The 25,140-nt window shown below is 44.2% G+C and overlaps 1 protein-coding gene across 3 annotated transcripts; it reads right to left on the minus strand.

Moving 5' to 3' along the window:
* Positions 1 to 338: 338 nt before the first annotated feature.
* LOC308311167 (leukotriene A-4 hydrolase-like) lies at positions 339 to 24,735 on the minus strand (the record flags this gene model as incomplete). Of its 3 annotated transcripts, XM_080757741.1 has the most annotated exons (19): positions 339 to 560; positions 1,223 to 1,327; positions 2,300 to 2,382; positions 3,172 to 3,267; positions 3,746 to 3,800; positions 6,891 to 6,961; positions 7,131 to 7,234; positions 8,753 to 8,897; positions 10,616 to 10,727; positions 12,435 to 12,505; positions 14,059 to 14,082; positions 15,556 to 15,696; positions 16,435 to 16,507; positions 17,349 to 17,401; positions 17,790 to 17,894; positions 18,624 to 18,692; positions 20,499 to 20,619; positions 22,515 to 22,645; positions 24,501 to 24,735. In XM_080757741.1, 19 exons carry the CDS (start codon positions 24,654 to 24,656, stop codon positions 422 to 424), a joined length of 1,854 nt encoding a protein of 617 aa, XP_080613867.1. In that variant the 3' UTR covers positions 339 to 421. The 3 variants fall into 3 exon arrangements, with proteins under 3 accessions (XP_080613867.1, XP_080613868.1, XP_080613869.1); XM_080757742.1 differs by lacking the exons at positions 22,515 to 22,645; positions 24,501 to 24,735 and adding an exon at positions 22,455 to 22,474; XM_080757743.1 differs by lacking the exons at positions 20,499 to 20,619; positions 22,515 to 22,645; positions 24,501 to 24,735 and adding an exon at positions 20,394 to 20,420.
* Positions 24,736 to 25,140: the final 405 nt, after the last annotated feature.

Below are 25,140 nucleotides of genomic sequence, written 5' to 3' on the forward strand. Positions count from 1 at the left end.
TGTAGAGAGGGTTGGTTAGGTTAGGTAGGAAGGGTTAGTTAGACTGTAGAGAGGGTTGGTTAGGTTAGGTAGGAAGGGTTAGTTAGACTGTAGAGAGTGAGAAACGACTGCCGTTAATTAAGTGCCTTTTTGCCGAGACAGAGGTGTAATCAATCAGCATTAATACTGGTCAGAGTACAGAGGTGTAATCAATCAGCATTAATACTGGTCAGAGTACAGAGGTGTAATCAATCAGCATTAATACTGGTCAGAGTACAGAGGTGTAATCAATCAGCATTAATACTGGTCAGAGTACAGAGGTGTAATCAATCAGCAGTAATACTGGTCAGAGTACAGAGGTGTAATCAATCAGCAGTAATACTGGTCAGAGTACAGAGGTGTAATCAATCAGCATTAATACTGGTCAGAGTACGACGCTGGTCTACGAAGCGGCGCTGGCGTTGGAATCCACCTTCAGGTCTTTGGCCACCAGACCGGCGGTCACGTAGTGCATGGCCGCGCGATGGGCGAGGAACACGCGCACGGCCTCCGCGCGGTACTTGTCAAAGTTATACACCTCCCTGTGGAAGAACCAACAATGAAAGAGTCAAAGTTATACACCTCCCTGTGGAAGAACAAACAAACAATGAAAGAGTCAGAGGATAGAATGCACCATTTAACATCTGCAGGTTGTTTACGATATAGAGCGCCGAAGTCCTGACGTCACTCGCTCATCCCCTCCATTCCCCTGGTTCTAAAGTCCTGACGTCACTCGCTCATCCCCTCCATTCCCCTGGTTCTAAAGTCCTGACGTCACTCGCTCATCCCTTCCATTCCCCTGGTTCTAAAGTCCTGACGTCACTCGCTCATCCCCTCCATTCCCCTGGTTCTAAAGTCCTGATGTAACTCGCTCATCCCTTCCATTCCCCTGGTTCTAAAGTCCTGACGTCACTCGCTCATCCCCTCCATTCCCCTGGTTCACGAAGTCATTTCTCTAACATGGCGTGATCTTGTATCGTTACATTGTCGGGGAGGTGTCTCTGTATCGTTTAAAGACAGTCAGTCACTCATATATGATACAGTCTGCTTCTAGTGAAAATGTAACTAATTCAGCAGCAGTTAACAATAGCGTTTTCTCTCAGTCAGTTGATTCTTCATTCTTCATACATATGAGTGAAACGGCTATATGGACTATTACGTCTATGGACTAGACCACGGCAGATGTAGAATAATGGTAGTAAACCTGAAGAGAGGTCGTGTGAACTTCATCCGGCCCTGATCCGTCGCCATCTGCAGGGCCGTCGGAACCATATCCTCCCATTTGGACTTCACACACAGTCTGAGCCACCTAGTGGAGGGAGGCAGGAGTTACATCAGAACACACCGACAACAGAAGTGAGTTTGAACTCGCCAGTCGCCACAAACTGCCCCCAAAACAAGAATAGCCCGATTGAAATGCATTAACACCATTTTACCAATGTTGTTTTTCCTTATTTTACTGTATTTAGCTCTAATGTGTGTCAGTTATGGAGAACAGTATTTAGCTCTAATGTGTGTCAGTTATGGAGAACAGTATTTAGCTCTAATGTGTGTCAGTTATGGAGAACAGTATTTAGCTCTAATGTGTGTCAGTTATGGACAACAGTATTTAGCTCTAATGTGTGTCAGTTATGGACAACAGTATTTAGCTCTAATGTGTGTCAGTTATAGACAACAGTATTTAGCTCTAATGTGTGTCAGTTATGGACAACAGTATTTAGCTCTAATGTGTGTCAGTTATAGACAACAGTATTTAGCTCTAATGTGTGTCAGTTATAGACAACAGTATTTAGCTCTAATGTGTGTCAGTTATAGACAACAGTATTTAGCTCTAATGTGTGTCAGTTATAGACAACAGTATTTAGCTCTAATGTGTGTCAGTTATAGAGAACAGTATTTAGCTCTAATGTGTGTCAGTTATAGACAACAGTATTTAGCTCTAATGTGTGTCAGTTATAGAGAACAGTATTTAGCTCTAATGTGTGTCAGTTATAGACAACAGTATTTAGCTCTAATGTGTGTCAGTTATAGACAACAGTATTTAGCTCTAATGTGTGTCAGTTATAGAGAACAGTATTTAGCTCTAATGTGTGTCAGTTATAGAGAACAGTATTTAGCTCTGTGTGTCAGTTATAGAGAACAGTATTTAGCTCTAATGTGTGTCAGTTATAGACAACAGTATTTAGCTCTAATGTGTGTCAGTTATAGAGAACAGTATTTAGCTCTAATGTGTGTCAGTTATGCAGAGACAATAACACAGATGTTGAGGTTCTGTTCTCACCTGAAACGAATCTCTGCGTTCATGTAGGTGTTGAGGTTGTAAACCTCCTGCATCTTCTGCACGTGGCCGAGTGGGAGAGGCTCCTGGAGAAACAGCCAGAATCAGGAGAATCAGCCAGAATCGGGAGAAACAGGCAGAATCAGGAGAAACAGCCAGAATCGGGAGAAACAGGCAGAATCAGGAGAAACAGCCAGAATCAGATTTCCCCAACAACTTATTTCACCCATTCTGGGCGGGAACCCCTTTTGGTGTTGAAAAATAGCAGATCTACACGCTCATAGCGCGGCACTCGGTGCCACGCTATGAGCTTGTAGATCCCTGGTCCCTGGAACAACGTATTTTCAGATGGGCGTTGCTGGCCACATACATATAATTCTGACTTCCTGTCAAGAAATTCCTTGCAGATGATGTTTTTTGTTAGAGTTTGGAAGCGCTCGTTGAGTATCACTCAACGGCCCAGGCGTACCACCTGTTTAGAATGCACATAATGCAGGAGGCAGCAGGAGGTTCCTTTACTGATAACGAGCGCTTCCAAACTCCGATACTTAAGAAGTTCCTTGCAGATGATTATTTTCTGACAGGAAGTAGCTCATAAAATGTCTACGGTGGATTTTTATGAAACTAAAACTTTACAGATTGAAAGAGGATAATTCAAGCTTTCCCTACAGCTGCAATGTTGGTGATTTTGACGTTGTTTAATATAATTAGAGAGGACTTTTCTGTTTGGATGAATGGGCTGTCTGTGGGAAGTAGAACCTAGGTATCACCTTGCTGGCAAGATGGCTGCGGTCTGAATATGGAGAATTGAGTTGTGCTTGAAATGTACTGTAATTCTGCTAACTGTTAATAAATACTTAAATCAATCAACTTACCTCTTGGAGGAGGAGGGACAGGAATTCAATGAGCTGGTGTGAAGAGAAGGTCTTCAGGTCTGCTTCTTTGAAACCCCCAAGGTTTCCCTCTGTGGCCTGAAGGGAGAGGAGAGGAATGCATTTAGAAGGGAGAGGAGAGGAGAGGAGAGGAGAGGAGAGGAGATACTATTTAGGAGGACAACGTTTGATACCATTTACATTTTAATAGCCCACAGACCCCCATTTGAAAATATATGCCAGAGACCCCTATAAGAGAAGATTTTAGCAGTGATTCTCACCCCGTTTACGGTCATTTCAAGGACCCCCAGTTTGACATGCATATTAGTCTACAGTACAGACCCCCATTTAATGGCATTTCTACCTCTGGGACCCCCGATTTATATTGTAAAATCAATGTTAATTTAACTCCGAGAGTGAGAGTAAATTTAACTCCGAGAGTGTACAAATGGAACCAAATGGACCCGTTACGGTCTCAGAGTTAAAACAGACCCATAAGGGTCCATTTGGTTCCTAACTAGGACCCCTGGGGGTCCCCGGCCGGACCCCACACAGCAGGCGATGTAACAATCCTTACCTGAACCCATCTCCGACACAGTGCAATGCACGCATCAGCCAGCGTTGTGTCATATCTGGAACAGGAAATACAACATGCACATTAGAATAAAATAACTTGGGTGGACTCCATGTTGCTCCTGGAAGGGAAAAGAAACAGAACCAAGGAAGCTGAAAGCGGAAGTGTTGCCCACTGAAGGCTGCATATAGCCCACTGCGCACGTTTGCTTGATTGATTCATGAAGTATTTATTAACAGTTTGAAGAAATTACAGTACATTTCAAGCACAACTCGACACAAAGACTGTTAACAGAAAGGAACTGGTTGGAATAACGTGTTCCTCCCACGCGCTACGTCCAACCAGGGAAACTCCCCCCTGTCAGGTGTAAAAGGAGCAACTTGGACACTCAGGCATGAAGGGAGCATGAGTTAAGTCCGTTGCTCTCCCCTTGTCCCCCATATATGGGGACTAGGTTGGCGGAGGGTGTGTAGAGCCCAGGATCACATTAGATGATTGACACAGGGGTGAAAAATGAATTATAAAATCGTGGGATAAAAAATATATATATAAAAAAAAAGACTGTTAACTGTGAGTGGACGACCCAATAAAGCATTACACTTGTTTACAAGAGGGTCCACCTTGTTCAATTCATCAAAAGTTCCTCCTTCCAGGGAGCAACATGGAGTCCGTGTCTTCGCTTCCTAACCTTATTGAATTACATCCAAGAGGAGAATTAGCAAGAGAGGCCAACTTTGCTTTACTTCGCGTATCTGCGTGATTATTAGGAGACGGGAATAATGAATGGTAAATGGTGCATTTATATAGCGCCTTTAGATAGATTGTGCATTACATTCACACACCTTTACATTGTGCATTACATTCACCCATTCATACACCGATTGCGGCGGAAGCCATGCAAGGCACCAACCAGCACAACGGGAGCAATTTGGGGTTCAGTGTCTTTGCCCAAGGACACAGGAGGAGGAGCCGGGATTCGAACCACCGACCCATGGATCATTGGACGACCCGCTCTACCTCCTGAGCCACAGTCGCCCCCATGAATGTTGGAGTCTATTCATTTCCAACGGGAGAGTGAACGTGAACACAGCTTCTGAACCATTCCTTATTATTATCGTTATTATTATTATTATTAATTAATTTCCAACGGGAGAGTGAACGTGAACACAGCTTATGAACCATTCCTTAACTCCATTGGTCACTGAACTAAATACTGGACCCAATCATCACAAGGCACACAATATTTACCAGATATTGAGACAAATCAGGAGAAACTCTACTCTGTTTTAATGACATTTCTTTATCCCAGCAACAAAATCTACTGTTTTAATGACATTTATTTATCCCAGCAACAAACTCTACTCTCTAAACTCTACTCTGTTTTAATGACATTTCTTTATCCCAGCAACAAAATCTACTGTTTTAATGACATTTATTTATCCCGGCAACAAAATCCACTCTGTTTTAATGACATTTATTTATCCCAGCAACAAACTATAAAATCTATTCTGTTTTAATGACATTTCTTTATCCCAGCAAAAAAACTCTAACGAGATTTGAGACGAGTCCGGAAGCCTCTCTCTGTCCATCTGCAATTTGACGGACGACACATAGGGGGCGCCGGCCCCATATTTAAGATGAGAATAATATGTGAATATGATAACGTGAAATGAATGGACATATTTAAAACGATCCTTATGAGCCCAAATTAGAGCTGGCATACTTGGTCTGCATATTGAGAGGCAGATATGTAGGCACGGTTGGTCTGCATATTGAGACAGGCAGATATACTTGGTCTGCACATTGAGACAGGCAGATATACTTGGTCTGCATATTGAGACAGGCAGATATACTTGGTCTGCACATTGAGACAGGCAGATATACTTGGTCTGCACATTGAGACAGGCAGATATACTTGGTCTGCACATTGAGACAGGCAGATATACTTGGTCTGCATATTGAGACAGGCAGATATACTTGGTCTGCATATTGAGACAGGCAGATATACTTGGTCTGCATATTGAGACAGGCAGATATACTTGGTCTGCATATTGAGACAGGCAGATATACTTGGTCTGCACATTGAGACAGGCAGATATACTTGGTCTGCATATTGAGACAGGCAGATATACTTGGTCTGCATATTGAGACAGGCAGATATACTTGGTCTGCATATTGAGACAGGCAGATATACTTGGTCTGCACATTGAGACAGGCAGATATGTAGGCACGGTTGGTCTGCACATTGAGACAGGCAGATATGTAGGCACGGTTGAGGATAGATTATGTAGTCTGTGTGATCTAAAGGAAATTGAAAATGAGGGGCCATTTACATGTAAAATGGCCTTGTGTATTCGTTTTCATTTTTTGTTCAAATACTGTACAAATATGCATTACCGCCACCTACTAGAAGCTCACTGGTGTTGGACCGGGGGCATTAGGGTACTCACTGGGGTTGGACCGGGGGCATTAGGGTACTCACTGGGGTTGGACCGGGGGCATTAGGGTACTCACTGGGGTTGGACCGGGGGCATTAGGGTACTCACTGGGGTTGGACCGGGGGCATTAGGGTACTCACTGGGGCTGGACCGGGGGCATTAGGGTACTCACTAGGGCTGGACCGGGGGCATTAGGGTACTCACTAGGGCTGGACCGGGGGCATTAGGGTACTCACTAGGGCTGGACTGGGGGCATTAGGGTACTCACTAGGGCTGGACCGGGGGCATTAGGGTACTCACTGGGGTTGGACCGGGGGAATTAAGGTACTCACTAGGGCTGGACCGGGGGCATTAGGGTACTCACTGGGGTTGGACCAGGGGCATTAGGGTACTCACTGGGGTTGGACCAGGGGCATTAGGGTACTCACTGGGGTTGGACCGGGGGAATTAAGGTACTCACTAGGGCTGGACCGGGGGCATTAGGGTACTCACTGGGGTTGGACCAGGGGCATTAGGGTACTCACTGGGGTTGGACCGGGGGAATTAAGGTACTCACTAGGGCTGGACCGGGGGCATTAAGAGGGGGCATTAAGGTACTCACTGGGGTTGGACCGGGGGCATTAAGAGGGGGCATTAGGGTACTCACTGGGGTTGGACCGGGGGCATTAGGGTACTCACTGGGGTTGGATCGGGGGCATTAGGGTACTCACTGGGGTTGGACCGGGGGCATCCCTGGAGTGTTCATCCAAGCATTCCAGTCTACCTTGTTGAGAATGTCAACCTGCAGCGAACAGAACAACAGGATGCAGGTTAGAAACCAAGTGGAACCGTTTTCTACTTCATGCATAAATGACCACAGAGGACTTCATTCAGTCATGTTAACCTTAGGGTAGTTCACGTTACCTTGTCTTTGATCACCAGTCATGTTACCTTAAGGTAGTTCACGTTACCTTGTCTTTGAAGTAGGTGAACAGGTAGTTCTTCCATTCCTCCGTGGTGACACTGCTGTAGGAAAACATCTGGATGTAGGACTTGACGAAACCCATGAACACATCTGGAACGGTCAATGAGTTTATAACATTAACCCATGAAATTATGGCATTTTGTATAATTATACAATATTCAGAGCATTGCCTTTTCTCAGATGCAGAGCTCTGTGCTCTACGAACACTGTCTCAGACCACACACATTATTACACAAGCCTCTGTGTTGTGAAAGCAGGAAGTCAACATGCAAACGGTTTGAGGCTTGTTTGGTAATCTCAGCTATTATTTAACCCATTCTGACCCGAGATCAGATTCATACGAGGTTTCCACTGGACACACACTGGTCTGATTAACCCATATCTGACCTGAGATCAGATTCTAAAAAATGTCAGTCGTTCTTCGATTTTTCAAAAAATAGCAGACCTACGAGCTCGTAGCGCGCCACTCGGTGGCGCGCTACGAGCTCGTAGGTCTGCTATTTTTCAATAGCTAAAGCACGACATGATGCCAACACCAACATGGGTTCCCGTTCAGAATGGGTTAACAAGCATCTACGTGTCACAAAACAGTGAAGTATGTTCACACATCAGATGAATTAACGCTCATCTAGTCTCTGCATGGCCAGAAAACTATTCATATAAAATATGTAACTACACCTCCTGAACCCATTCATATAAAATATGTAACTACACCTCCTGAAACCATTCATATAAAATATGTAACTACACCTCCTGAAACTATTCATATAAAATATGTAACTACACCTCCTGAAACCATTCATATAAAATATGTAACTACACCTCCTGAAACCATTCATATAAAATATGTAACTACACCTCCTGAAACTATTCATATAAAATATGTAACTACACCTCCTGAAACCATTCATATAAAATATGTAACTACACCTCCTGAAACCATTCATATAAAATATGTAACTACACCTCCTGAAACCATTCATATAAAATATGTAACTACACCTCCTGAAACCATTCATATAAAATATGTAACTACACCTCCTGAAACCATTCATATAAAATATGTAACTACACCTCCTGAAACCATTCATATAAAATATGTAACTACACCTCCTGAAACCATTCATATAAAATATGTAACTACACCTCCTGAAACCATTCATATAAAATATGTAACTACACCTCCTGAAACCATTCATATAAAATATGTAACTACACCTCCTGAAAGCCGAGAAAGGAAGCAGTCATGTAATGTATTTATCATGTTTTGTTCTTGCTTACTGTAAATCGCTCTGGATTAAGAGCGTCTGATAAATGCCTAAATTGTAAATTGAATGAATATTGTTACATGGGCCACCCATGAGCTCTTTGTTACATGGGCCACCCATAAGCTCCTCTAGATAGTATATATATATATATATAATATTGTTACCTGGGCCACCCATGAGCTCCTCTAGATGGTAGATATATATATAATATCGTTACCTGGGCCACCCATGAGCTCCTCTAGATGGTATAATATTGTTACCTGGGCCACCCATGAGCTCCTCTAGATGGTATATTGTTACCTGGGCCACCCATCAGCTCCTCTAGATGGTATATCGTTACCTGGGCCACCCATGAGCTCCTCTAGATGGTAGAGCAGAGCGAAGCCCTTCTCGTACGGGACAGAGGAAAAGGCATCGTCGGGGTCCACTTCATGGAGGCTGGGGACCAGACTGGTCAGAGGGTTGTCTGCCCCGAATGTGTTGACCTGGAGACACAGATGGGTAGTTAAAGACCTGGGAGACACAGGTGGGTAGTTAAAGACCTGGGAGAGACAGATGGGTAGTTAAAGACCTGGGAGACACAGATGGGTAGTTAAAGACCTGGGAGACACAGGTGGGTAGTTAAAGGCCTGGGAGAGACAGATGGGTAGTTAAAGACCTGGGAGACACAGATGGGTAGTTAAAGACCTGGGAGAGACAGATGGGTAGTTAAAGACCTGGGAGACACAGATGGGTAGTTAAAGACCTGGGAGACACAGATGGGTAGTTAAAGACCTGGGAGACACAGGTGGGTAGTTAAAGGAGACACAGATGGGTAGTTAAAGACCTGGGAGAGACAGATGGGTAGTTAAAGACCTGGGAGACACAGATGGGTAGTTAAAGGAGAAACAGCAGGTTGGAAACAGACAGAACATTATAGGAACAACTTAAAAGGAGAATTCCATTCTAGAAGGCTTTCTTACCTTTCCTTCTAGTTGTTACGTCCCCACCAAAGAGGTCCAGGTGTATTTTTGTGCTCCTTATTGGCTATTTCCCCTACCATAAGCCCTCAATGAATTGCATTGACTTGAATGGGAATTTAATGGGGCTATGGGGTGTTTCGCTAATTCGCTTATTTCCATCGAAATAAGTAGTAAAGTGTGCCGCTTGGGTTATTATTTACATTATGAAGAGAGGATATATACAAAAAATATATAATTTTGAGCGATGGAAATAAGCAAATTAGCATAACACCCCATAGCCCCCATTCAATTCAATGCAATTCATTTAGGGCTTATGGTAGGGGAAATAGCCAATAAGGAGCTTTTGCACAAAATAACACCTGGACCTCTTTGGTGGGGACGTAACAACTACAAAGAAAGGTAAGAAAGCCTTTTAGTATGGAATTCTCCTTTAATTCAAGAAAAACAGTGGGTTGTTAATTATCATTTCAAAACATTTTCAAAAAACATTCCCCCAAAAAAGCTAAACGTTTCATGAATTATGATTCAATGGGTTTTTTTTTCTCTCAGCAACTTCATAAAAGAAAAACGTAAGAAATTCCATAAATTAGAAGAAAGGACATAGTGAAATCAGCCGATCTACAAGCTCACAACGTGGTGCCAACAGACGCGTTGTGAGCGTGTAGATCTGCTATTTTCACTATAGGTCCCGGGAGAATGTCTAATTTCTGTTTTGGGCTAAAATGTTTGGGAACCACTGCTGTAGGTAGGCGTCTGTGTGGTGTGTGTGCGTGCCGTGCGTGTGTGTCGTGCGTGTCGTGCGTGTGTGTCGTGTGTGTGTGCGTGTGTGCCGTGCGTGTGTATCGTGCGTGTCGTGTGTGTGTGTGTGTGCGTGCGTGTGTGCCGTGCCTGTGTGTCGTGCGTGCCGTGTGTGTGTGTGTGTGTGTGTGTGCCGTGCGTGTGTGCCGTGCCGTGTGTGTGTGTGTGTGTGTGTGTGTGCGTGCCGTGCGTGCGTGTCGTGCGTGTGTGTGTGCGTGCGTGTGTGTGTGTGTGTGTGTGTGCGTGCGTGTGCGTGCCGTGCGTGCGTGTCGTGCGTGTGTGTGTGCGTGCGTGTGTGTGTGTGTGTGTGTGTGCGTGCGTGTGCGTGCCGTGCGTGCGTGTCGTGCGTGTGTGTGTGCGTGCGTGTGTGTGTGTGTGTGTGCGTGCCGTGCGTGTGTGTGTGTGGTGTGTGTGTGTGTGCGTGCGTGTGTGCGTGCGTGTACCGAGTCCTGCAGGTCCTTCCAGCCTCCCATGGCTTTGAACTGCCTGAACTGTTCGCTCTCCATCGACCGGCCAATCATCCTCTCCAGATACACCGTGTGACCCTCGTTCAACCTATCAGCATGGAGACAGTGATAAATACAACCTGTCACCATGGAGACAGTGATAAATAAATAGACTGTGTGTGCTAGTACGAGGTGTTGGACTGAACATCTAAGATGATCCTTTTGAAACTTCTCACGGGAACTTTCAAACATTCAGACATTTTTTACCCCCCTCCCCTCGGATTTGAATGCTGGTACTACACACTATACACTCCACGCTGCCACACACACTACACACTGTGACACTATACACTACACACTGTGACACCACACACTACACACTGTGACACCACACACTACACACTGTGACACCACACACTACACACTGTGACACCACACACTACACACTGTGACACCACACACTACACACTGTGACACCACACACTACACACTGTGACACCACACACTACACACTGTGACACCACACACTACACACTGTGACACCACACACTACACACTGTGACACCACACACTACACACTGTGACACCACACACTACACACTGTGACACCACACACTATATACACTACACACTACACACTGTGACACCACACACTACACACTGTGACACTACACACTACACACTGTGACACCACACACACTACACACTGTGACACTACACACTACACACTGTGACACCACACACTACACACTGTGACACCACACACACTACACACTGTGACACCACACACTATATACACTACACACTACACACTGTGACACCACACACTATATACACTACTACACTACACACTGTGACACCACACACTACACACTGTGACACCACACACTATATACACTACACACTACACACTGTGACACCACACACTATATACACTACACACTACACACTGTGACACCACACACTATATACACTACACACTACACACTGTGACACCACACACTATATACACTACTACACTACACACTGTGACACCACACACTACACACTGTGACACCACACACTATATACACTACACACTACACACTGTGACACCACACACTATATACACTACACACTACACACTGTGACACCACACACTATATACACTACACACTACACACTGTGACACCACACACTATATACACTACTACACTACACACTGTGACACCACACACTACACACTGTGACACCACACACTATATACACTACACACTACACACTGTGACACCACACACTACACACTGTGACACCACACACTACACACTGTGACACCACACACTATATACACTACTACACTACACACTGTGACACCACACACTATATACACTACTACACTACACACTGTGACACCACACACTATATACACTACTACACTACACACTGTGACACCACACACTACACACTGTGACACCACACACTATATACACTACTACACTACACACTGTGACACCACACACTACACACTGTGACACCACACACTATATACACTACTACACTACACACTGTGACACCACACACTACACACTGTGACACCACACACTATATACACTACTACACTACACACTGTGACACCACACACTACACACTGTGACACCACACACTATATACACTACTACACTACACACTGTGACACCACACACTACACACTGTGACACCACACACTATATACACTACTACACATCGCAGCCAAGCATTTTGACCTTTGACCCGAGAGATTGAGGCCGTTTTGGACCAAGTCCAATTTGGAGGACGGGTTTGAAAACCACTGTCTTACCAGAAGTGTTCCCAGGTCTTGTTGGTTACCAGGTTCCCAGTCCAGCTGTGGGAGATCTCGTGGGCAATGACCTGACACACACACACACACACACACACACACACACACACACACACACACACACACACACACACACACACACACACACACACACACACACACACACACACACACACACACACACACACACACACACACACACACACACACACACACACACACACACACACACACACACACACACACACACACACACACACACACACACACACACAGCTCAGCATGACTACTGTACAGCAACTAGGGTTGGGATTTGGAACCGGGTCCATTTCAGACCCGCTTCCGACATTGCGGATGCGGAGCCGGTTCCATCGTTTTTTTATTAACGGTTCCCCAAACGGATCTCATCAGTGGTCATTTAGCTCCGCTGTGTCTGTCTGTGCATGCAAGCAGAGCCTGTGGTGACGTCACCCCACCTACATGAGTGAGTGGGGTCGGGGGGAGGATACGCCCACTGTTCTGTGCATTCAGCGACCGCCGCGGAGCGAGTGGGACAGTATGTCGAAGAGATCTCCAAAGTGTGGTTAACAGAGAGGGAAACGACTGAGGCTGAGGCTGAGCACGCAAAGTGCAATAAATGCGATAGTTGCCAGCAAAGGTTGTTGCAACTTGTACCACGTCCACATTGAGGAAACATCTCAAAATCAATATGCCTACACATCGCGTTTGTGAGCCATGCGGAAAGCCGTGCCCGCTCTCCCCGCAGCTCCACCACAGCCGGCGGGGGACGATCTGATGCAAGGCTGGTTTACTTTCCCCATGCTAGTAACGTAATGGAAAATAAAAACTACTAACGTCTACAGAGCTTTTCATTAGGCGTATTGTACAACTGTATTTTATGAATCACGTTAACTATAGAGCCAAATCAATTTGTCTGCACTTACTTTTACAACTTATAAGCGACTCGATCAATTGCTTTTGATTTGGCTCTAAATTAATCGCGTGGCTGTTGAGAGCCCAGCGTTTAGGAGGTGCATATACCTCCATAGATTGATTACTTTATAAACAATTTGCAGAAAAAAGCACAGGAACGTAGCATACAGTGCTTGAGGATTTTATAATCCAAGAAAGCACTATGGCTTGTTTCCATTAGGGTAAGGGCCCTTCATATTAAATTAATTTGAACATTAAAGACAACATTTGTCACTACAACAATATCATTAATGTGTACTGTATATTTAATATACAGTAAAAATTGCAATATACAGTACAAATTGCAACAATGACATTGTTGTGGTGGCTAGCTGGTGGTGGTGGTGGTGGTGAAGTTTAAATAATAGTGCCACCTCATAATTGTAAAGTGCATTTTCAATAATTTGAATGAATTAATTTGTGTTTATTATGTACTTGGTTAGGTTAGTTATAATATAAGCATAATCTATGTCAGAAAAAAAGGGGAAATAAATAATATTAGGATCCGTTAAGGGAACCGTTAGGAACCGGAACCGTTAAGAGGGATCCGGGAAGGATCCGGAACCGTTCAAATCCTAACGAATCCCAACCCTAACAGCAACAGACATGTACAGTATCAGATTACACTACCATTGGAAGGTGGTTTACTCACATTTGACAAGGACCTGTCTCCTGCCTGCAAGATATGGAGACAACAATGTATGATAATGAAATATTAATTATGAATAATGACCAGCAGATGACCATCAGAATGGATGGTTGTATTAAAATATAAATGCTTCCGTCGTACAGTCTGGAGCAACGGAAGCTCTGATCACGAGTAAAATATAAATGCTTCCGTCGTACAGTCTGGAGCAACGGAAGCTCTGATCACGAGTAAAATATAAATGCTTCCGTCATACAGTCTGGAGCAACGGAAGCTCTGATCATGAGTAAAATATAAATGCTTCCGTCGTACAGTCTGGAGCGACGGAAGCTCTGATCACGATTAAAATATAAATGCTTCCGTCGTACAGTCTGGAGCAACGGAAGCTCTGATCATGAGTAAAATATAAATGCTTCCGTCGTACAGTCTGGAGCAACGGAAGCTCTGATCACGAGTAAAATATAAATGCTTCCGTCATACAGTCTGGAGCAACGGAAGCTCTGATCATGAGTAAAATATAAATGCTTCCGTCATACAGTCTGGAGCAACGGAAGCTCTGATCATGAGTAAAATATAAATGCTTCCGTCGTACAGTCTGGAGCAACGGAAGCTCTGATCATGAGTAAAATATAAATGCTTCCGTCGTACAGTCTGGAGTGACGGAAGCTCTGATCATGAGTAAAATATAAATGCTTCCGTCGTACAGTCTGGAGCAACGGAAGCTCTGATCACGAGTAAAATATAAATGCTTCCGTCATACAGTCTGGAGCAACGGAAGCTCTGATCACGAGTAAAATATAAATGCTTCCGTCGTACAGTCTGGAGCAACGGAAGCTCTGATCATGAGTAAAATATAAATGCTTCCGTTGTACAGTCTGGAGCAACGGAAGCTCTGATCACGAGTAAAATATAAATGCTTCCGTCATACAGTCTGGAGCAACGGAAGCTCTGATCACGAGTAAAATATAAATGCTTCCGTCATACAGTCTGGAGCAACGGAAGCTCTGATCATGAGTAAAATATAAATGCTTCCGTCGTACAGTCTGGAGCAACGGAAGCTCTGATCATGAGTAAAATATAAAGCGGAAGTGGAGCCTCCTCCCCACTTCCGTTTCGTCTTTACAGTCACGCAGATGTATCCTAATATAAATAGAAATCATCTAAGCATACAGTATATAGCGTGCTGCTTAGCAGAAATGGAAATAATAATAAGTTAAAAAAAATATATATATTTTTGTGAACGGAAATGATGAATAGATTTGGGGAGGTGTAGTTCCAGACTCTATATAACATTCAGGAGGTGTAGGTCCAGACTCTATATAACATTCAGGAGGTGTAGTTCCAGACTCTATATAACATTCAGGAGGTGTAGTTCCAGACTCTATATAACATTCAGGAGGTGTAGTTCCAGACTCTATATAACATTCAGGAGGTGTAGTTCCAGACTCTATATAACATTCAGAGACCCTAACCCCAGCAGGGTGGGGGTTCTAACGTACGTACCAGCAGGGTGGGGGTGGCGAAGGTGAGGCAGGGGTTCTCCATCCCTCCATAAGGGAAGGAGGGAGGCAGCACCAGGATGTCGTACTGGCCCCAGACGTACGGTCCTGCCAGGTCCTCTGCCGTCTTCAGCATGGTCTCCGTCTGAGAGAGAGAGACACACAAAGACGTAACAGCAGTGGTTCAGCATGGTCTCCGTCTGAGAGAGAGACACAAAGACGTAACAGCAGAGACATGCCAGGGTCCTCCATGAGAGGAGATTTTTACGGCGCTAGCAGTGATTCTCAACCCGTTTAATTTCAAGGACCCCCAGTTTGACATGCATTAGTCTACGGACCCCCAGTTTGACATGCATTAGTCTACGGACCCCCAGTTTGACATGCATTAGTCTATGGACCCCCAGTTTGACATGCATTAGTCTATGGACCCCCAGTTTGACATGCATTAGTCTATGGACCCCCAGTTTGACATGCATTAGTCTATACAGACCCCCATTTAATGGAATTTCTATCTCTGGACTGGGACCCCCAATTTAAAGTTGATTTAACTCTTGAGTGTACAAACCCATAAGTTACAGACCCATAAGGGTCCATTTGGTTCCTAATTATCATTTAGCTGGGGTCCCCCTGGAACTCCCTCAAGGACCCCTGGGGGTCCCCGGACCCCCTGGAACTCCCTCGAGGACCCCAGACTCACCTCAGAGACCTCCTTCTGACACCAGACTCACCTCAGAGAACTCCTCCTGACACCAGACTCACCTCAGAGAACTCCTCCTGACACCAGACTCACCTCAGAGAACTCCTCCTGACACCAGACTCACCTCAGAGAACTCCTCCTGACACCAGACTCACCTCAGAGAACTCCTCCTGAGACCGGACTCACCTCAGAGAACTCGAAGGCTGCCTTGTCCACGTACTCCTTCTCGGACCAGACGCGAGACCTCGGCCCGATCTCTCTGCGAACGGAACGGATGAAAAAAGCACTCTTTGGGTTATTTAGTGGCAGCCGATTAAGCAGTGACTTTATTACCGTTATTTTCATGTGTAATTCTGATCAAATTAGTTCTCGCCCGTTCTCTTTCGCTCTTTGTTCGCTTTTTTTGTTGTTCGTTTTCCCCCATTTATCGACTACCCCCCCCCCCCCAAAATAAGCCACTGGTTTCAGCCTCTACTTTTTTGGTCTTAGTGCAAAAGTTATGATCAAATTAAAGTAATGCATTCAATGTAGGGATGCACCGAAAGGGAAATTCTTGGCCGAAACCGAATACCGAATATAAGAAACAGTTGGCCGAAAACCGAATACCGAATATCCGAATATATTTAATATTATATATATTTTTGCCTACCATTGCTGTCATTAAAGCTACCTGATTTATGGTTATGGCAAAACTTAACTTCAATAATAATCACTATTATGGGTCCATAAAACATTTATTCAGCTCATTTGAATGCATTAATTGCATACACTATTCGGTGATATAATTTCTGCCTATTCGGGCCGAAACCGAACAGGCCGAAAATGCTTTTTTAGCCATTTTCGGCCGAATATTTTCTGCGGCCGAATATTCGGTGCATCACTAATTCAATGTTCATTCTATGACCAAAATAAACTGAAACTAACTTTACATCATACAATTTACGATTTAGGCATTTATCAGACGCTCTTAATCCAGAGCGACTTACATTAAGCAAGAACAGAAAAGCATGGGAATACATCACATAAAAACCTTTATCATGAAACATGCGTAAATTTATTACCGAGATCAATACAAAAGGAGACGTCTTGTGTGTCATTACCTGCTCTCCAGGGCTCCCACCACGATGGCAATGAGATAAGAGGGCATGGGCACCTGGGACAGAATCAATAATCAATTAAAGAGGGCATGGGCACCTGGGACAGAATCAATAATCAATTAAAGAGGGCATGGGCACCTGGGACAGAATCAATAATCAATTAAAGAGGGCATGGGCACCTGGGACAGAATCAATAATCAATTAAAGAGGGCATGGGCACCTGGGACAGAATTAATTATTGATTGTTTAAAAGGGCAGTTGTTTTACAGACGGTGTAAAAGGGCAGTTGTTTTACAGACGGGTAAAAGGGCAGTTGTTTTACAGACGGGTAAAAGGGCAGTTGTTTTACAGACGGGTAAAAGGGCAGGGGCTGAAGCCCCCTTTGATGTCTATGTGTGAGAGAGAGAGAGAGAGAGAGAGAGAGAGAGAGAGAGAGACACTGACCGGCTGTCTGAAACGGTAGACGGTGCGGGTGTTGTCCTGAGGGTCAGCCTCCTGTCCGTCCCTCATGGCACTCATCACCGCCACCAACTCCTTGGGGACAGACACCTACACACACACACACACACACACACACACACACACACACACACACACAGGGTAATTATTTAATTACAGAGCGGTGGGAGTATATATAGGTTTTTAAATTCTTCCCACTCCTTTTCGGATATGCGTAGAGATTTGTCTTTTCCTTGTATCGTTTTCTTATATTTTAAAGTGTGATTAGGAAATGCAAATAATTGTTTCAGTTTTTTTATTGGCATATTCAAAATAAACATGACAAACAATGACGGTGGATCTTTCACCAAACAGGCATCTGATCCAACGAACGACACTGTAAACTGTAAGGGTTAATACATACTCCAGTGTTAGGTGACAGCTTATCACCTAAAACGGTGATAAGAGTTGAGGCCATCATACTCGCGGTGATGTCCTTAAGGATTGACCCCTGTGGTTTACCCAACTTCTAGACCAATCAGTGAACGGGGTGATAAAGACTTGTCCGATAGTAAAAACAGAGAGATGGGTGATACAGTAGCTGATCATCACCGCGACTGACGTAACGTAATAGTGTAGTTTTCCAATTTCCAACCCTTTAAAAACGACACAGCGGTGATAACCGAATCACCAAAAACTGTAGTATGTATGAGCCTTTAGAAAAGTCTTGTTTTTCTGTGAGAAGAGTTGACAGTGCGTGCGCGTGCGTGCGTCTCTCACCTGGGCGTAGTATGTGTGTTTGACAGTGTGTGTGTGTGTGTGTGTGCGTGCGTGTCTCACCTGGGCGTAGTATGTGTGTTTGACAGAGGGACTGTCCTGGCATGGAACCATACTCCGGCAGTGGTGAGCCTGGAGGAGAATCACCAACAAATAATGTGTAATATAATCAATGGACATCACCAACACATATACAGGGAATACATTTACTGAACGGACTCAATTAACCCATTTAGGCCTGATTTAAAAAATGTCTTCTAAATCCTGACAGTTTTCTGAAATACCTTGTTTCTATATCAGTGGTGCTCAATATTTCATATCAAAGACCCCAAAGATTATATGTAATTGGCCACCGACAGAAAATGTTGTTCCAGGAACCCCTCAGAATATATATATATATATATATATTCAAAGATTTGCGACACGTTTTCACAATTTTTCAAAAAATAGCAGACCTACAGTACAAGCTTGTAGAGCTGCTATTTTTCAATAGCTAAAGTACAACACAATGAACGGGTTAACAACAGAGGTATGTGATGTTCAGACCAGGAGGAACAAAGAGGCTCTGTCTGGATGAGGAAGACGTTGAAAGAAGACCGATTGCATCGTGTAGGAATTTGGTACAAGTTACGACACGCAAGTGGCAGATTAAAAGCAGAACTGAAGAGGTGTTGAAGGAAGTGGTTAGCAACGCAAAGGCAAGAGGTTCTTTTTTTTTCTAAATATATTTTTTATCCCACTATTTTGTAACCCATTTTTCACCCCTGTGCCAATCATCTACTGTGATCCTGGGCTCTACTACACACCCTCCGCCAACCTGGGGAGAGCAACGGACTTAACTCATGCTTCCTTCATGCCTGAGTGTCCAAGTTGCTCCTTTACACCTGACAGGGGGGAGTTTCCCTGGTTGGACGTAGCGCGTGGAAGGAACACGTTATTCCAACCAGTTCCTTTCCCCTCCATCAGGCGCCCCGGCTGGACAGGGGGAGGCAGTTTAGAGACCAGGATTACTGCATGTTTTTTGTGAGGGTACCTACCCTAGGGGACACGGGGAGAACATGCAAACTCCACACAGAAAGGCCCTTTCGCCAACACCCGCCTTCGGGTATGGGCACTGATGACGCGGAGGAGGAAACACGCCGCCAGCACCCACAGCGCCCCGAGCGGGAATCGAACCCAGGACCTTCTAGCTGTGAGGCGACAGCACTACCAACTGTGCCACCGTGCCCACGAGGTTCTAACCACTCGTCAGCCGTTAGTGACATGGACAATTAATGTCCCGTGAAAATACGGCAGAAAACGCGGGATCGTGTCGCTGCCGCAGCTCGCTTGGTCACTCTTCAACCAGCCAAAACTGTGGAATGGACTTCCCATCGCAGTCAGAACTGCAGCCTCACTCCCAATCTAAACTATGGAATGAACTTCCCATCGCAGTCAGAACTGCAGCCTCACTCCCAATCTAAACTATGGAATGAACTTCCCATCGCAGTCAGAACTGCAGCCTCACTCCCAATCTTCCGCCGTAGTCTGAAAACCCACCTGTTCAGACTCCATCATGGCCCGTAGCACTTACCCCACCCCCTTATTTGATACAGACTTATAGCAGGTTATGTAGACAGCACTATAATTGCATTGTATGTAGTCATAGCACTTCATAGCTCATAGCTTTCCCATGCTTTTTGTTCATTCTTAATGTAAATCGCTCTGGATTGAGAGCGTCTGCTAAATGCCTAAATTGTAAATTGCGTGACTGAATTAATGAAATGAATAGAAAAGAGGGAAAAAGGTAATTGTCCTAGTAATGCACACGGAGACAAATTCCTCCAAAACTACCTGGCATTGGCTGAAGAGGTAGGGCTGCTCCTTGCCTCTCATTGGCTGAAGAGGTAGGGCTGCTCCTTACCTGGCATTGGCTGAAGAGGTAGGGGTGGTCCTTACCTGGCATTGGCTGAAGAGGTAGGGCTGCTCCTTGCCGGCGGTCTGTTCGGGGGTGAGCCACTGCAGGGCAGTCGCATTCGGAGAGGTTTCATAGCTCACCTCCACGATCACATGCTGTCCCCTAAGAACACACACAGAAAACACACCACGATCACATGCTGTCCCCTAAGAACACACAGAAAACACACCACGATCACATGCTGTCCCCTAAGAACACACACAGAAAACACACCACGATCACATGTTGTCCCCTAAGAACACACACAGAAAACACATCACGATCACATGCTGTCCCCTAAGAACACACACAGAAAACACACCACGATCACATGCTGTCCCCTAAGAACACACACAGAAAACACACCACGATCACATGTTGTCCCCTAAGAACACACACAGAAAACACATCACGATCACATGTTGTCCCCTAAGAACACACACAGAAAACACACCACGATCACATGTTTTCCCCTAAGAACGCAATTATTGGACGAGTTGACAGATTCATTCCAGCTGTGTAACAGATATTCAATTGCGTTTTTATTATTACATAATCGCAATTCTGTTTGGAATAATCATTTCCATTTCCGTCTAAATATAAATATATTTTTTTAAATAGAAATAGCAAATCTACAAGCTCAGAATGCATCGCTGTGCGACACGTTTTGAGCTTGGGCCCAAAACGTGTCACACGTATTTATTACATATTTATATTTAGACGGAAATCGGCGGACGATGGGCTATTTTCCAACATTTCCAAAGTATTTATTCATAAACGACAGAAACACAATTGATACATCGTTTATCGCAATTGTATTTGAGTGACAATCAAATGGTCAAGTAAGACAGACAGCCCTACTCTCAGTAGATATGAAGAAATCTCTGCATTCATTGGAGGGCTCACATGGAAGGACAGAAACATGCGCAGTGGGCTTTATGCTAAGTCAGAGATCTTTTTGTGCACAGCTGCATTCTGGGACCTTACCATTAGCTTTAGAAACGGGTAGATTCATTGGTACTCCTGAGGAGGACAGAGTCTGTCTAGTGTGTGATTTAAAAGAAATTGAAAATGAAATTCATCTTTTGTTTTACTGCCCATTATATGAAGAATTAAGACATGTATTATTTTGTAGGGATGCACCGAAAGGCCGAAACTGAATACCAAATATAGGAAACAGTTGGCCGAAAACCGAATACCGAATATCCGAATATGATTAATATTATATATCGTTTTTCCTACCATTGCTGTCATGGCCGTACCTTAAAGCTACCTGATTTATGGCAAAATAAATGGTTATGGCAAAACTTTACTTAAATAATAATCACTATTATGGGTCCATAAAACATTTAATCAGCTCTTTTGAATGCATTCATTGCATACACTATTCGGCGATATATTTTCTGCCTATTCGGGCCGAAACCGAATAGGCCGAAATTGCATTTTTAGCCATTTTCTGCCGAATATTTTCTGCAGCCGAATATTCGGTGCATCACTATTATTTTGTAAAATGACAACCATCTGTGCTGACTTTTTCTGGTTGGAGGACTATGAAAAACTGGAATTTTGTTTTAGGAAAGGTAATTTTGCTTTGGCAGCCTTTTTATGCAGGGCGTGGGAAATGAGGCAGAATGTTTTGTTTGTGTAAAAAAAAAAAAAAGAATATCAACAAAACATATCTGTGTATTGTACACAATGCAATATTGAATGCAATGATATGGTGTGTCCTGTAAGCCCATGTGGGCTGGGCGCCTTTGGTGCATGACACAAAAATAAAGAAATCTATCTATCTATCTATCTATGCAGCCAAGTTGAGCCAACACTTCCTCGTTCAGCTTCCTTGGTCTGCAACTGCGCATGTTTCTTTCCTTCCATGGAGCACCATGTGATCAACATGGCGTCGCCCGTACGGTCTTCGCTTCTTGTCCTCTTTAGACAGTCCTTGGTAGCGGGATAACCTGCAGAGGTCAAAGGGCATGGTGATCTACCTGCAGAGGTCAAAGGGCATGGTGATCTACCTGCAGAGGTCAAAGGGCATGGTGATGTGCAGAGGGCAGCCCAGGAAGCGGTGCTTGGCTCCCATGCTGAACTTGGCTTCCTGTCCGTTGGCCGTCACGCTTAAGATAAGAAGATCTCTGGTGTCTAGAGTCTGGTGAGGAGAGAGAGAGAGGAAAACACCTTAATATCTCTGGTAAAAAGGTCCTGGGTTCGATTCCCGCTCGGGACGCTGTGGGTGCTGGCGGTGTGTTTCCTCCTCCGCGTCATCAGTGCCCATACCCGAAGGCGGGGTTGGCGAAAGGGCCTTTCTGTGTGGAGTTTGCATGTTCTCCCCGTGTCCCCTAGGGTAGGTACCCTCACAAAAAACATGCAGTAATCCTGGTCACTAAACTGCCTCCCCCTGGCCAGCCGGGGCACCTGATGGAGGGGAAAGGAACTGGTTGGAATAACGTGTTCCTTCCACGCGCTACGTCCAACCAGGGAAACTCCCCCCTGTCAGGTGTAAAGGAGCAACTTGGACACTCAGGCATGAAGGAAGCATGAGTTCAAGTCCGTTGCTCTCCCCTTGTCTCCCATATATGGGGGACTAGGTTGGCGGAGGGTGTGTAGAGCCCAGGATCACATTAGATGATTGACACAGGGGTGAAAAATGGGTTACAAAATCGTGGGATAAAAAATATTAAAAAATGTAATATCTCTGGTGTCTGGAGAGGGGAAGAGTAGAGATGAAAACAAACGCACACCAGCTACCTACAAACGACAGCTGCAACAGTGATTTACTGTGTGTGATTCACAGTATTCACAGTAGTAGATACAACATTCTCATAGGTTCAACATTGTGGCAGCGAAAACAGCAAGAAATGATTACCGTTCGTAGAGGGAAAAGACAAGAAGAATAGCAAAGTATGTACATTAGATTAGACAGTGACGGGTTGAAGGGGCCATACTGTACTGTACTGTATGTATAGGTGAGCGTGGGGGACGATGCTTTTTAATACTTTTTTTGTTCTATTTTTAGCCTATTCCCAGATAAAACTCCCCAGGTAGGGATTGCTTTGGCTAGGCAACAATGGCACAGTCACCATTCACACTTCATAGCTTGCAGATCGGCTATTTTCAGCAAGTGTAAAATCAGTCATTAATCAGGCATCAAGGCCCGCCAAAATACATTTACAATCTTATGACATTTAGTCGACTGAAACTAGACCAACAATAAAACATTCCAGGTGACTAAAACTAAATGAAAACTATTGAAGAGACTGACTAAAAATAAAATAAAAACATTCTGCCAAAAACAACACTGGATATATGCTTATAAAACACATTCTAGACATAATGTGTTTTACACTGTACTGTACTGTACTGTACTGTACTGTACTGTACTGTACTGTACTGTACTGTACTGTACTGTACTGTACTGTACTGTACTGTGATGAGCCTGAGGTACAAACTGTCTAGCAAAACAGTGGCTGGTCAAACCCAGATCTAAAGTCCATCCACCTGTCCGCACAATCATCTTCTAGTCAAAGTCCATCAATGCTTCATTCTTGTGTTATTAAAACGCAAACATGAAAGAAAACTCTGAGCGTTGATTATACTGTAGCTGCCTGGCATTATTATTATTATTTATTATGTATACGTTTTATAAATGAATAGGGAATGAATGGGAAACTTTTATAGTGTCTATGTTCTCTCACACACACACACACACACACACACACACACACACACACACACTTTCCAGAATTACAGTACATTTCAAGCACAACTCAATACAAAGACTGTATAACTGTGAGTGGACGACACCATAAAGCATTACACTTGTTTACAAGAGGGTCCACCTTGTTCAATTCATCAAAACATTTAGAGACGTACAAAATAGACACTTCTATATAAAGCCAAAGAAGTCAGAACAGGAATTCATCATGAAGGAGGTAAAAAGGGAACAGAGAGAGAGAATGAATGAACGGTCTTTAGCTCGAAGGCTACAGCCAGGGAACTGTTACCAGAGTCGAGAAGCGTTCTTCCAGGACCTCCACGGTGAGCGCAACCTTCCCTCGGAGGACATGGCTGGTGAAATCCACCTGGAAGGAGATGTTCAGGTGTTTGGTGGAGCAGGAGGTGAAGGAGGAGAAGGAACAGGGGTCCGAGGAGGAGGCCATGATGGAGTCAGGAGAACTGGCCTGACCGGTGGTTCAGAAAGTACTGTCTGCTCTGTGCTCTACACGCTTAAAGTCTACACGCCGCACACTCTGACTCTACTCACGTCACTGCGTGTGATGATGACAGCGGCGCGTTGGCGCAAAGCATTGTGGGACTTGAAGTTTTCTCGCGGACCTATAGCTGCATCCTGCTAGACATTTTTTTTTGCCAACGGGCTGATTCGCGTCTGGCTTTTATCTAGCCAGGCTAGCATAATGGCTTATTATTATTATTATTATTATTATTATTATTATTATTATTATTATTATTATTATTATTATTATTATTATCATTATTATTAATGTATGTATTAATTTATTTTAGTTATTGTATTGTTGTATATTGGGTATTGTATTTTTAGTTATTGTATTGTAACTTTAGTTGTTACTGTACAACACTTTAAAACAGTTGTCATGTTGCACACATTGCCTAAAATAGCTCTTA

The sequence above is a fragment of the Protomyctophum bolini genome, assembly GCF_963924005.1.
Source record: "Protomyctophum bolini genome assembly, chromosome: 23".
NCBI lineage: Eukaryota > Metazoa > Chordata > Actinopteri > Myctophiformes > Myctophidae > Protomyctophum > Protomyctophum bolini.